We start from the raw sequence: 14,335 nt of genomic DNA, 5'->3' as shown, positions 1-14,335 counted from the left end.
TTAGGGTGTGGAAGCCTTTCTAGCGGCATGATCCTGCCTAACACAGTGGGTATCGGTATGTCAGCCAGTCTCAAGAGGAGAAGCTCTGATGGAGGAATCCAATTTGGAAACGTGTGGGAACACATTCTCCAGAAACAGGAGAAAAGGGGAATGGACGTAGGTTAAGAAAAAGAACCGTTATATGGTCAATGAAGAGGAAGTTCTTTTTCTGAGGATTAAGGAACAGGTTCAGGATTTGAGAAGGGAGGAAAGACTTGGAAATGTCACTGTGGGAGATGGGAAAATCTGCAACTAAAGAAGAAAAAGCAACTGCTTCCCTGAGGCTTATTTGAATGAAGGCAGTTACCTGAGTAAGACACGGGGTTGGAGGTCATACCAATTAGCATGTACATGAAGATGCACTAAACCCACTGCCAAATGAGCCATCTAAATTTATATTCAAATTTTACAATGAAACCAAATAATGGCATCAGAATTAAAGTGCTTCTACTACCTCTTTCCGTTATGCCATTGTTCCTCTTTTTCCTTGATTCCTATTAGAAACTTGACACTAATTAAGCTAGCATATGAAGGAGGGGGAAAAAAAGATGAATCACAGGGCACGTTGGAAATAAACCAAGAAATAAGAAAACTTGATCTCTGCCCCAAAGAACAACCATAGTGAAAAACTGCACTAGCAATGGGCATGTGTACTGAGAGTTTAAACTTTTTAAAGGACAAAACTAGGAGTCTGCTAAGATCTATCAGCCGCTTCTTTTTCCTAGGACATTTGCCCAGGAGACCGCTAGTGAAGCCTGGTGTATTTCTCTCTGGCTGTGTCACAGGATGTTCTTCCTCCCCCCCCACCCCCCACCACCCCCGCTCTGCTCTCCCTCTGCTCGCGTGTGTACGTGTGTGTTTGGTTTCTCTCTCCCCTGTAAGAGCGCAGCTGCCCGCTGGGCTCCTGCTGTTGCTGCTGCTCTGACTAGCTTTTGCTGCCTCTTGCCTCTCCTTTCTCTTTCTGCTTAGCTCCTTGCATTCTGGTAAGTATGACAAACACTCCCCCGAGCCCTGTGAGATGTAGGGTGCGGTTTGTGGTGTTCGAAACTTGCAACTTTGAGACTGCCAGTGAACTGCTGAAGAACTTTCCATTGTTTTATTTATAAGTAAAATGTGTTGCTCAGGAAGGGATGTGTGTGTGAGTGTGGTCATCTAACGGGACTGCCAGGACAAGTGAAAAATAAAATTCTCTCTCAGAGGAGGCAAAAGATGGGTGGCAAAAGATGGGCAATAAAGTTTGTAGAAGATAAAACTTAGAAATAAGTTCTTGCTGTAAAACTAATTGATAAAGAAAGAGACAATTTACAAATAAGAGTTTTTTTATTTTTTTTGTTTTTGTCCTCTTGGGATCTTGTTGAGGCTACTTTTAGAAAATGAGTTGTCCTGTGGTTTACAATGACTCAGTTATTCTGTTGTAAAGTAAATGTGGACCATGAGTTTAAAGGAGATCATGCACTTAATATAAAAAACATCAATGATTATGGCCTCTGATGAATGAAGAATAAATCAAATACAAACAAAACATTTGTATTCAAACTAACCACACTAAAACTCCTCTGGACAGCTGGTTTTAAACTCATTGCTTTGAAGTCTGGTTTACTTTAGATTTTATTTCATCCTCAGAAGCCCCCCTAACACTTTAAAACCCACGTATGGGTTTAAACCAATCAATGTTTACTGTTTTCAATTTGATTTAAAAAATATTCTCTTCCTTTTAGTTCTAAAGATGAGGTGTTAAAGGCCAGGGCTTCTTTTAGAAAAGCTTAAAATAACCACTGGCTGGACAGCAGGTGCCATGGATCTTTCTCCAAGTTCAGGGGAAGCGTAAGTTATATATAGATGAGTGCACCCAACAAGCAGGGGTCAGGATAAAGAATTCCAGTGATGAAGACAACGAAGCTGTTTACTGCATCATTTGATAAGAAAGATGGTGAATTAAAATAAATGAGAGAAAACAGTTCTTCCTTCAAAATTAGTGAGTACTTGGTGAGGGCTGCAGGTGGGTGGCAATGTCTGGACACTGAATTTTCTGTTCTCATTGCATTGGAGCATTTGACTTCACCTGCCCTGAGAAGGGGAGGAGGAAGCTGTATAGTGCATGGAGCAGTGTGTTTTTGTTTTCACTGTCATGCCAACACAACAGCAAAACCTGCAGATTATTAGGACCCTGTCATAATTTCATGCTGCCAATTAGCAGCACCACCATTAATTATTATTCACAAGTAAAATGCACCACAACTTAAAGGCAGAAGCCAAACATATTGCAACTCTAGAAATGGTGATAGCCAGCCACCCTAGAAAGCCTGATTCAGCCCATCCCTCACTCCCTATTTCCAAAGGGATTACTTGGGATTATTACATTATACTTGGATTATTTCTCTGGTTCATTCCCTCCCTGCTTTTAAGACATTTCTACTTCTTAAAAATTATTATCCTAGAGCTTCTTGACTGAGATGAGAAAGTCGTAATATATTGGGGTGTTTTTTACCCCTAAAAGAAAGTCAGTTTTTATATTGGAACAAATGACAGAAAGACAGAATGTTTGCTCAGTCGCATCTGACTCTTTGTAATCCCATGGACTGTAGCCTGCCAGGCTTCTCAGTCCATGGGATTTCCCAGGCAAGAGTACTGGAATGGGTTGCCATTTCCTTCTCCAGGGGATCAAACCCAGGTCTCCTGCATTGAGGGCAGATTCTTCACCAACTGAGCCACCAGGGAAGCCCTCATTGGAACAAAATGGTATAGAAATTCAAGGAATTTTCATTATGAGTATCACCATGTTTCCATACACGTTCATTAGTTAATCTACATCTTTCCTCATACAGTCTTATTTTTAAAATGATGCTGGTTTGAATCTCAAAAAAGTGTTTTTTCTGATTAATAAGTACATGTTGCTCATCTGGGAAAGGGAAAATACCAGAAAAGCAAGTATTTCCTGTATCCAGTATAATAATTGATCTATATTAATGGGCTCATGGGTTTCCCTGGTAGCTCAGATGGTAAAGAATCTGCCCCCAATGCAGCTGGGTTCAACACCTGGGTCTAAAAGATCCCCTGGAGAAGGAAATGGCAACCCACTCCAGTATTTTTGCCTGGAGAATTCCATGGACAGAGGAGCCTGGTGGGCTACAGTCCATTGGACTACAAAGAGTCAGACACGACTGAATGACTAACACACAATGGGCTCATACTAATCAATATGCACTAAAATAGAGTTTAGACTGTTACTATTATGAGTGATTTTAGTAAGGTCAGTGGCTCTTATATTCAATGTTTTAACTTTAGGAGAAAAGTATCAATTTAAATTTAGACATTAAATGTAGATTAAACATTAAAGTATCTCCAATTATTGTAAATCTACGTAGAATTATACATGAGAATGGTAACACAAAATGGTTATTCTAAGCAAAATGACAGATATGACCATGAAAAATAATACCTTGAATTAATCTGTTAATGTCAATAATAGGAGATACCACTGGAAATTAAAGACCAAAATCAAACATATGCTAACAGTATGACTTAATTTGGAAATGCTTCTCACTGTTCCTACACAACTAACTGCAATATCAATGCAATATGAATGCACAGATATTCATTCTGTGTTAGAAACGGTAATCAGTAGGTACCAGTGTGGGGATAACCTTACCCTGTGCCTGTAACTGGGTTAACTACATCAACCCTGGCTGTGCTTACCACCAGATACCACTCCCAGTATGGAGAGCAATCAGCCCGGGCAGCTGTCGGGGGAGCCACCATCAACACCTGTGAGGGACAGTTCAACACTGTCCAGTCAAAATGGCCTGGAGAAGCAAAACGATCAGGACCGCTCAACCCCACTCCCAGCACCAGAGAAGGCGGCAGGTATACAGCTGGAACGGGGACCCCACGATATCTCTGAAGAGTTGAACCGACAACTGGAAGACATCATTAACACGTACGGGTCCACTGCCGGTGCGGCAGGGAAGGAGGGTACCACCATGGTCAAGGAGCAGCCTGAGAACACAGACCCCCCTGACAATGAGGATGGAGACTGCGAGGAGGCCCCTGAAGAGGCGGAGAGAGAACCTGCAGCCACTGGAGAGCCATCCACAGCCAAAGAGCCTGCCAGCAACAAAGAGCAAAAACTGGAGAAGAAAATTCTAAAAGGATTAGGCAAGTAGTTACATTCTAATGTATGATTTTTCCTTGAATTATTCCCAAAATGGGGCACTTCCAACCTTTGCTAAAAGCCACACCTCATACATGGATTTTAACATAATAGCTTCCTTCGGGATCGCCCTACATCTTCTCTTACTATACTTGTCCCCAGCCCCCTCCCCTTCAACAGAACTAAAACGAACTTTTCAGTATGTTACCCATCTACTCTCTGTCCCCTGTGGTTTCCCACTGCTCATAGAACAAAGACCAGACTTCTTAACATTGTCTTTCAGGCCTTAATATCTAACCCCAACCAGCTTTATCTCTCAACAAGTTACCCCTGAAAGCCTCTTTTCTGAACACGCTGCCCTGATTACACCATAACTGTCATCACCGCCATCTAGTAATTGGTCCTTCTCATCTTCTCTTTCAGTTCTTTCAACAGGCCATGCTCCACTCCCCAACAGACCCATGTCCATTCTATTTTCTCTACCTAGAAATCCCTCCCCATTTCCCAGTTCTGCCCTCTCAGCACTTAACTCATCACTTAGCTCACAACTCAAATGGCATTTTCCTAGTCTCACCCTGAAGTCTTCTTGTTTTCCATTTCAGTTGTACTATGTATCTTTCCTTCCTGACATTTACATTTGAGAGTATACATTTATTTTTGTGATTATTTGATTAATACATCTCATCCGCACTAGCTCTTTTATCTCAAGAGCAGGGGCAATGTGTGTATTTGGACATCATTGGATGTCTAGCATCTAGAACAGTGGTTGACATGTGCTAGGTGCTCAATGAATATTTGCTGAATATCTGTTATAAGATTGAATGAGTGAGTGAATGAATGAAAAGGAAATTGTTCAAAGCAAAGCTAGTGGAATCTAGATTTAAACAAAGTCTAAATATAGGGATGGTTTTGTATATAAAATGATTGTCACTGGATCACTTGAGTATTTCCATTACTACATATATAAAATATTTTTTATTTTAATAAAACTTCAGAAATATATTAATTATAGAATGTTGGAAATTGCAGAAAATACTTTTACTCTCATTAGTTCACTGGTTCAGCAAATATTTACTAATGCCTAGTCTTTATGAGGTACACAAAGATTAAAAAAAAAAAAGATCTTTGGTTAAGGACTCTCAGTCTAGAGAGAAAGCAGACATGTACACTAACTGCTATGTAGGAAAAGTGCTAGAACAGGCACAGGAAATGGTTAGGAGAGCATGGGGTAGGGGCTTTGGTAACACCGAAAATGGCTCTACAAGAAGGGTGAGAGAGTTAATTTTTTAGCTATGAGTGAGGGCATGTTGCTACACATATGAGTGTCCTCTGCCTGTCTTCCTTGGTGAAATTTCACTGAAACACTCACTACAATCACCACCTCCTATGTGGTACATTCCCTGACATGCCCAGGTAGAGTCAGCATCATCTTCTGTAGTTCTCCATTAAATTTTCTGCAGCAATCATCTGTTTATATACCTGTATCCCAAGCTGGAGGGAGAATCTATTGAGACAGTGGTCACATCTTGCTAATTTCTGGAAGCCGGTGTGGCGGAGTGAAAGATCATGGGCACTGGAGTTAGAACTGGGTTCAGACTTCAGTGAACAGGTTATGTGCAAACCCCAAAGTATGTCTGTGCTGGCATAGGACCTCACTATGAGATTTAAAACCACTGCTGGTAATGCTTTCAAGAAGGGCTAAAAGACACATTCAAACAGCTACTTTACCTACTCAGCATAAAGATTAACTCAGATAATACCAAGTTCTAAAGTGCAAGGCTGGAATCACTGTAGTGTTTTAGAACTTTGGGAAAGAGAATAAAGTTGCTCTGTGTTATAGAGGTATTTTTTGGTCTCTATCCAAGGCATCTCAGAAATAACCTTTTGCATTAGTCACTGTTAAACTTTCCATTGTTGAAAGTTAAGTCGCTCAGTCGTGTCTGACTCTTTGCGACCCCATGGACTGTAGCCCACCAGGATCCTCTGTACATGGGATACTCCAGGCAAGAATACTGGAATGGGTTGCCATTTCCTTCTCCAGGGGATCTTCCCGACCTAGGGATCGAACCCAGGTCTCCTGCATTGCAGGCAGACACTTAAACCTCTGAGCCACCATAAAATCACATTGCAAAGGTGAATGATTTCAAGTGGTTCTAACCAGGAAAGACCTTTGGCTTTATCACTCTAAAACTACTTCTACGTAGGAATTTGTGTGTGTTATAATGGGGGATAGGTATGAAGAAAGCAGGTGTAAAGTTAAAGATGACCGATTTTGGTTTCTACTCTGTCTTCCACGAGTTATTTAAAAATCTGTATTAACCTCATGTGCTGCTGTGTTCAGTAGCTCAGTCATGTCCAACTCTGCAACCCCATGGACTGTAGCCCTGCCAGACTCCTCTGTCCATGCCATTTTCCAGGCAAGAATACTGGAGTGGGTTGCCGTTTCCTACTCCAGGGGATCTTTCTGACCCAGGCATCAAACCTGGGTCTCCTGTACTAGCAGGATTCTTTACCTGATTCTTTACTGCACAGATGCACCTGGGAAGCGTATTAACCACATACTTACTTCCCTGGTGGCTCAGACGGTAAAGCGTCTGCCTACAATGTGGAAGACCAGGGTTCAATCCCTGGCTCGGGAAGATCTCCTAGAGAAGGAAATGGCAACCCACTCCAGTATTCTTGCCTAAAAACTCCCATGGACGGAGGAGCCTGGTAGGGCTACAGTCCATGGGGTCACAAAGAGTCGGACATGACTGAGTGACTTCACACTTTCCTTTACCAAATAATCAAAAAAATTTAGAGAAAGAAGAAAATGTCACAACTAATTCTGTCATTATATATAAATTAACAAAGTTCAATTGAATGTGTTTATCAGGACCAATGTTTGTGATCAGAATGCCCACATGGGTGCACACTAATTACATGTGTATAAGCCGCTGATACTTTCAAGCTGTTCCTCTGAAGACTGTTGGTGTATTCTCTAAACATTGTACTATTTCAGCTACATTATGAGTTAAACAGTATTTTTAGGCTAATTTAAATATGTAACCACCGTTTTAAACATCATTTCAATTGCCTGCAAGTGGCTTCAACAAACTGCTTGGCTCTTTATCAATTAAATGACATTATTATGTCATTTAAACTATGATCTAGACCAATGATTTCAAACTTAACGGTGCATTGGAATCAAATACATAATTTGTCAAAAATGCCATTCCTGAGCAAAGAGATTCAGAATCGGTAGGTCAGGATTGGGGCCAAGGCACTCTGGGTAATTTTGACACAAACAGATTGTGGAAGCAATGGTTTTATGCTTCAGAAAATGCTTCCTCTACCTTTCTGGAAAAAATATAAAGTCCCAGCTGTGGTCTTCTTTTAGAAACTATTCAGAACTTTTACAGAATTTGAGTATGTCATTCAATCCATATTTAAGACATATCCTTAGTCTTTGCTTACATATTTGATCAAAGACCAATCTTTAATTATTGTATGTTTGTCAGATAACATTTGCTTTATGATATTTTTGAGATACTGAAATGTTCTGACTCTCTAACCCAAATTTTTCCAAAGTATATGCTTAGGGATATTTGAAATTTCAGACCAAGATAGTTTCCCAACTGCCAGAATTCTCTGACCTTTAACATACACAACAGTGAAAATCTCCAATAGTAATGGGCATAGTTTACAATATTTCCTAAATTTACTGGGCCAAAAACATCCATCTTTCACAGAACACTGATTAATATCTGGGAAATGTCTCTACAATCCAAGCACCCAGGACTTGTTTTTCCTTTACAGGCTGCATATCCTCCCATAAGTAACACACTGTACACCAGAGCAGTTGAGGGAACACTAAAATCTCTTTAGTTGGTGGAGTCACTTTCTCCTTGGCACTGAACAAAATAAAAACAGATTCCCCACTAGACAGCACTATGACCTGTCCTATTAACGTCTAAGTATGTCCCTTCCTCCCCTCACCCCATCCTCCAGCTCACAGGTGTCTTATTCATCTCTTCTCTATCAACACTATGTGAGTGGCACAAGTACCACATAGTAAGAAGCACAAAACAATGATAAATGTAATATCCCTTTTGATAATCAGGTTGATGACCGATTGAGTAGGAAATCATGGGAAGCATAAATCTGGGAGAAAAACAAAGCTGATCCACAGGTCTATTATGAGTTCAGAATTTATCTAGTCAATGTATCAATTTCTAGATAGGAAAATTAAAGCCTAGAGAGTTTTAAAGTCTGCCCCCAGAAGTTATTCAACTAATTGATGTGATTGTGCGATTAGTCATAAAGAAAGCAAAGTGCAGACCTAAAGTCACTCATGTTCAGGACCAAAGATAGACTAATTGGTATGTCGGTTGAGAAGCATTTAGCTGAGCTATAGTTCAGTTTAATGGGTTTCATCTTTCCAGTTACAGGGGAGTTTCAGTTCTACCTTCTGAGTAGCATCTTGACTAGGACACTGGTTTTCTAAAGTCTTTACAGCTATTGACTTACTCTGCCTTAGAACGGTCACCTTCCCAGGTGGTCTATTTTATAAGATTTTAGCTTGATTTCTAGTTTCACTCTGAGAAGGAAACAAACTGTAGCTTTGAAACAAATGCTAAATTTTCTGGAAGAAATGGTAGAAGACCAGAGGAATTTAGGGGAGAAAGGAATCCACAGAGACTGAAGGGTTCATGAACAGATGCATAGGGATGCTCAAACTTAGGTCAGATCCTGAAAAGAGAGGAGGGTTTAGAGGAGTAAGTGAAGTAAGGGAAAAATAATTGTTTGGGGTAAAATGATTATTACTTTCTTCTGACCCAAGTTGGAAATTGATATATTTATTTCTTACTGCTTTTTCTGATTTTTTCTTTTTTATTGTAAAGTTTTATTTTGTTTTCCCTGGAATAATCTCATTATTCAGTTCAGTTCAGTTCAGTCACTCAGCTGTGACCAAATCTTGGCAACCCCATGGACTGCAGAACACCAGGCTTCCCTGTCCATCACCAACTCCCAGAGATTTCTCAAACTCATGTCCATTGAGTCAGTGATGCTATCCAATCATCTCATCCTCTGTCATCCCCATGTCCTCCTGCCTTCAACATTTCCCAGCATCAGGGTCTTTTCCAATGAGTCAGTTCTTCATATCAGGTGGCCAAACTACTGGAGCTTCAGCTTCAGCATCAGTTTCGCCAATGAATATTTAGGACAGATTTCCTTTAGGATGGACTGGTTATATCTCCTTGCAGTCCAAGGGACTCTTAAGAGTCTTCTCCAACACCACAGTTCAAAAGCATAGCTCTTCAGTGCTCAGCTTTCTTTATGGTCCAACTCTCACATCGACACATAACTACTGGAAAAACCATAGCTTTGACTAGATGGACCTTTGTTGGCAGAGTAAGGCCTCTGCTTTTTAATATGCTATCTAGGTTGGTCATAGCTTTTCTTCCAAGGAGCAAGCGTCTTTTAATTTCATGGCTGCAGTCACCATCTACAGTGATTCTGGAGCCCAAGAAAATAAAGTCTATCACTGTTTTCATTGTTTCCCCATCTATCTGCCATGAAGTGATGGGACTGGATGCCATGATCTTAGTTTTTTGAATGTTGAGGTTTTTTTTTTTTTTTTAATATTTATTTTTATTTATTTGGCTGCACAGGGTCTTAGTTGTGGCATGTGGGATCTAGTTTCCCAACCAGGGATCAAAGCCAGGGCCCCAGCACTGAGAGCTCAGAGTCTTAGCCACTGGACCACCAGGGGAGTCCCGAATGTTGAGCTGTAAGCCAGCTTTTTCACTCTCCTCTTTCACTTTCATCAAAAGGGTCTTCAGTTCCTCTTCTCTTTCTGCCATAAGGGTGGTGTCATCTGCATATCTGAGGTTATTGATATCTCTCCCAGCAATCTTGATTCCAACTTGGCTTCATCCAGCCCGACATTTCGCACACTCTGCATGTAAGTTAAATAAGGAGGGAGACAATATACAGCCTTGATGTACTCCTTTCCTGATTTGGAACCAGTCTGTTGTGTCATGTCCAGTTCTAACTCTTGCTTCTTGATCTGCATACAGATTTCTCAAGAGGCAGATCAGGTGGTCTGGTACGTCCATCTCTTTAAGAATTTTCCACAGTTTCTTGTGATCCACGATCCACACAGTCAAAGGCTTTGGCATAGTCAATAAAGCAGAAGTAGATGTTTTTCTGGAACTCTCTTGCTTTTTCCATGATCCAACAGATGTTGGCAATTTGATCTCTGGTTCCTCTACCTTTTCTAAGTCCAGTTTGAACATCTGGAAGTTCACAGTTCATGTACTGTTGAAACCTGGCTTGGAGAATTTTGAGCATTACTTTGCTAGCGTGTGAGATGAGTGCAATTGTGTGGTAGTTTGAACATTCTTTGGCATTGCCTTTCTTTGGGATTGGAATGAAAACTGACCTTTTCCAGTCCTGTGGCCACAGCTGAGTTTTCCAAATTTTCTGCCATGTTGAGTGCAGCACTTTCATAGCATCATCTTTTAGGATTTGAAATAGGTCAACTGGAATTCCATCACCTCCACAAGCTTTGTTTGTAGTGATGCTTCCTAAGGCCCACTTGACTTTGCATTCCAGGATGTCTGGCTCTAGGTGAGTTATCATACTGTCATGATTATCTGGGTCATGAAGATCTTTTTTGTATAGTTCTTCTGTGTATTCATATATGGGTGTGAGAGTTGGACTGTGAAGAAGGCTGAGTGTCGAAGATTGATGCTTTTGAACTGTGGTGTTGGAGAAGACTCTTGAGAGTCCCTTGGACTGCAAGGAGATCCAACCAGTCCATTCCAAAGGAGATCAGCCCTGGGATTTCTTTGGAGGGAATGATGCTAAAGCTGAACTCCAGTACTTTGCCCACCTCATGCGAAGAGTTGATTCATTGGAAAAGATCCTGATGCTGGGAGGGATTGGGGGCAGGAGGAGAAGGGGACGACAGAGGATGAGATGGCTAGATGGCATCACTGACTTGATGGACGTGAGTCTGAGTGAACGCCGGGAGTTGGTGATGGACAGGGAGGCCTGGCATGCTGCGATTCATGGGGTCACAAAGAGTCGGATACGACTGAGCGACTGATCTGATCTGATCTGATCTGTGTATTCTTGCCACGTCTTCTTAATATCTTCTGCTTCTGTTGAGTCCATACCGTTTCTTCCTTTACTGTGCCCATCTTTGAATGAAATGTTCCCTTGGTGTCTCTAATTTTCTTGAAGAGATCTCTAGCCCTTCCCATTCTATTGTTTTCCTCTATTTGCACTGATTACTGAGGAAGACTTTCTTATCTCTTCTTGCTAAGGCTCAGTTTTTTTTCTTTTTAGGAAAGCTTTCTTTATAGTTATAGCTAAGAAACTGCTAGTAGCTTAAACACATAAAACTGATTTTTTTTCTTGTGTCTGACACTGTCACCTAATGACCCCATTTCCTAAAATTGTAATGACAGCCTTTCTTATGAGATGATTGGTCTAATGTCTCCTCCACACAATCACACACAGCACTGTAGTCCAGCAAAATTTTAATGGACATGTAAAAACGAAGCTCTCTCATGTTACAAAGTTATGGATTATGTACACGTTTGTCTCCAATTTCTTGGATTTTTTTTTTGTAGAAATCATTTTTGAAGGGTGGATTGATGCATCTGAATGTTCAACTTCTATACAAAATAAGAGAATATGAGAGCAGAAAAAGACCTCAGCAAGTGTGTCAATTAAAAAAACAAACAAACAAAAAAAAAAACAACTGTTCTCATTGTTAGAAAAACTAAAGGGAGAGAAGATACTGAACATAGAAAAAGAGATCCACTGGCCTCACTCAAGTGTTTCTATCTTTCCCAAAAGAAACACGATATGGTTTTCTGGTTGATACTCACATTGAGAGCTATGCTAAGCATACATTAAAGGTCACAGGTGTCTTTCCTCCAGTTGATCACAAAGTTGTTTTCTGGACAGTGTTTATTTGATTTACAAGATATTTGTGTGCACAGGTTGGCTTTGTTTAGTTCCATTATTACCAAGATTCACTAAACACTTGCCATGGACCAAACACTATAAAGGGTTCTAGGCCAAACATGATCAACAGTACAGTCTCCTGCCTTTAATGGATGATCCTCTAACCCAGGACAGCAGTCATCACATGAGCGCCTTCCACAAACTGAAGACTAGGGTGAAGGGATGGCCAGACCAACACAAGCCATCCCTGCTACTACAGAAATCTCTCAAAGCCAGGCCTGGTTGGGGTGGGACAGCAGAGTTTATCAGTTTAAAGGTAATGTTATGCCATAGGCCATAATTGGGCTGCTGGTCGGGCACCACTCACCCCCACCCTCTCCCCCGTCTCAGATCATGTCTCTAATCTGAACTGACTCACTGGGCAAAGATAGATGAAACCAGCTGTTAGGAATGAGGTCATTTTTTTCTTTTTTAAAAAGAAGCTTCTTTTTATTTCTCTAGGTTTCCCTGGCATCAAAATTCCACATGGGAGTGGAGTGATTTGGAACAAGTAGACAAACCCTGGATCCAAGCCTTGGCTCTGCCAGTGCTAATTACATAACTTTGGGCTTCTCTGGGCTTTCTATTCTTAATCTATAAAATTAACCAGTTGTCTGGGTGCTCTTTGAAGTTCCTTCTAAACCTAAAATTCTTTGATGCCATTAGAGTTACCAGATTAAGTAAGTGTGAAAATACAAGCCACCCAAAGAACATTAAATTTCAGAGACACCATTATTTTTTAGTATAAGAGTGTCCCATGTCCTATATTTCACCTGGAAACCCTAATTCCATGATATATTTGCCTCTCCAAGATGAAAACAAAAATTCCAGCAAAGGAGAAACGCCTGTTCTTGTGGGAGAGGTTGTCAAAATTGTTAACATTCTCAAGCAGATTTATATCAGGAAATGTAGGCTCCACTGGGTGGCTTGACCTCTCTATTCAGATTTGACAGGGCAGGTATAACAGGTAGGTGAGGATGGGGAAGCTGTTCCACCTTGACCCAACTGTTGGCAGAGACAGTTCAGTGGTACATGTGTGTAAGCCTCAGGGTCCAGCTCCTGCCTGCAACCCTCAACCCTGTGGATACTGAAAGATCTACAGGTATCCCTGTGGATACCAAAGATCCAGTCATCTCAGGAAGGCTAACTGGGAAGTTGAGCTCCAAAGACAAAAAGGAAGAACAATGGGGAAAGAAAAGAAAGAATCAAAGGCTCACTACCAAATAATCATAAACAGATGAGTTTTTAAACATAACACAAACTCCAACTGGGAACAGAAAATGAAACTGCCAACAGAGATTAAGGTCTAGGTGGGAGAAGGGAAGACCCAGGGAGGCTAAACTTGTAACCAAAGAGACACAAAAAGGCCTGGGGAAAAGTGTGTTGGGTCCATTTTCTCTATATATTGACTTTATTCTCTGATAGGAAATACGATCAGAGTCATTCCCACAAAAACTGCATGAAATGGGCTCACACACAGAAACAAGACAATTGGTTTCCCTCCCCAAAAAAGAAAGAGGCACTAAAGGAACAAAACCAAAAACATGGGCAGACTAAACTGTCAAGTTTCTCTGCTTTGGGCTGGAATTTTTTTACAGCTCCAGGTATTAATGCCGGCTGCTTTATAGTAGTCAGATATAGGCTGGTTTGCTTCTTCTTCTTTTTTTTTAAATAATTAACATGGGGAAGTGGATGATTTACTCTTCCATAAAGTCAGTGGTTTTTTATTCTTCTGAATATTTTCAGAATGTTCACAATTCCCTGGAATATTTAGAGTATAAGGGGAAGTAGCTAAGAACAAATTCTTAGGATGGAAATTTAGGGACTACTCTTATAGTCAACATTTATTGAAAATCTACCATGAGCCTGACACTGTACCACACATTTTTATAAACTTCTCAATTAATCACTTATTTTGCAAAGTAGGTGTCATTCCTTTTCAAAGGGAAAAAAAAAAAATTTACATCTGCATCTTAGACAGGTTAAGTGACTTGCCCAAGGCTGGATAGCAGCTAACAAGTAGATGTGGGTTCAATCCCTGGGTTGGAAAGATCCCATGAAGAAGGGCATAGCAACTCATTCTGCTATTCTTGCCTTAAGAACCCCATGGATAGAGGAGCCTGGCAGTCTATAGTCCATAGG

The 14,335-nt window shown here is 40.8% G+C and overlaps 1 protein-coding gene and 1 long non-coding RNA gene across 2 annotated transcripts in view; one reads left to right on the top strand and one right to left on the bottom strand.

Moving 5' to 3' along the window:
- The window catches only part of LOC129620082 (uncharacterized), a 234,692-nt gene that overhangs the window by 179,619 nt on the left and 40,738 nt on the right, over positions 1-14,335 (bottom strand). The window lies entirely within an intron of this gene.
- The window catches only part of TXLNB (taxilin beta), a 59,741-nt gene continuing 46,277 nt past the window's right edge, over positions 872-14,335 (top strand). Inside the window, exons 1-2 of the mRNA XM_055535772.1 lie at positions 872-1,022; positions 3,742-4,194. Of these exons, the coding sequence (XP_055391747.1) occupies positions 3,756-4,194 (439 nt within the window). The 5' untranslated portion in view covers positions 872-1,022; positions 3,742-3,755. The remainder of the gene's footprint in view (positions 1,023-3,741; positions 4,195-14,335) is intronic.

The sequence above is a fragment of the Bubalus kerabau genome, chromosome 9 (assembly GCF_029407905.1).
Source record: "Bubalus kerabau isolate K-KA32 ecotype Philippines breed swamp buffalo chromosome 9, PCC_UOA_SB_1v2, whole genome shotgun sequence".
NCBI lineage: Eukaryota > Metazoa > Chordata > Mammalia > Artiodactyla > Bovidae > Bubalus > Bubalus kerabau.
Note: the sequence above shows the minus strand (reverse complement) of the source record. Positions and strands in the feature narration are given on the sequence as shown.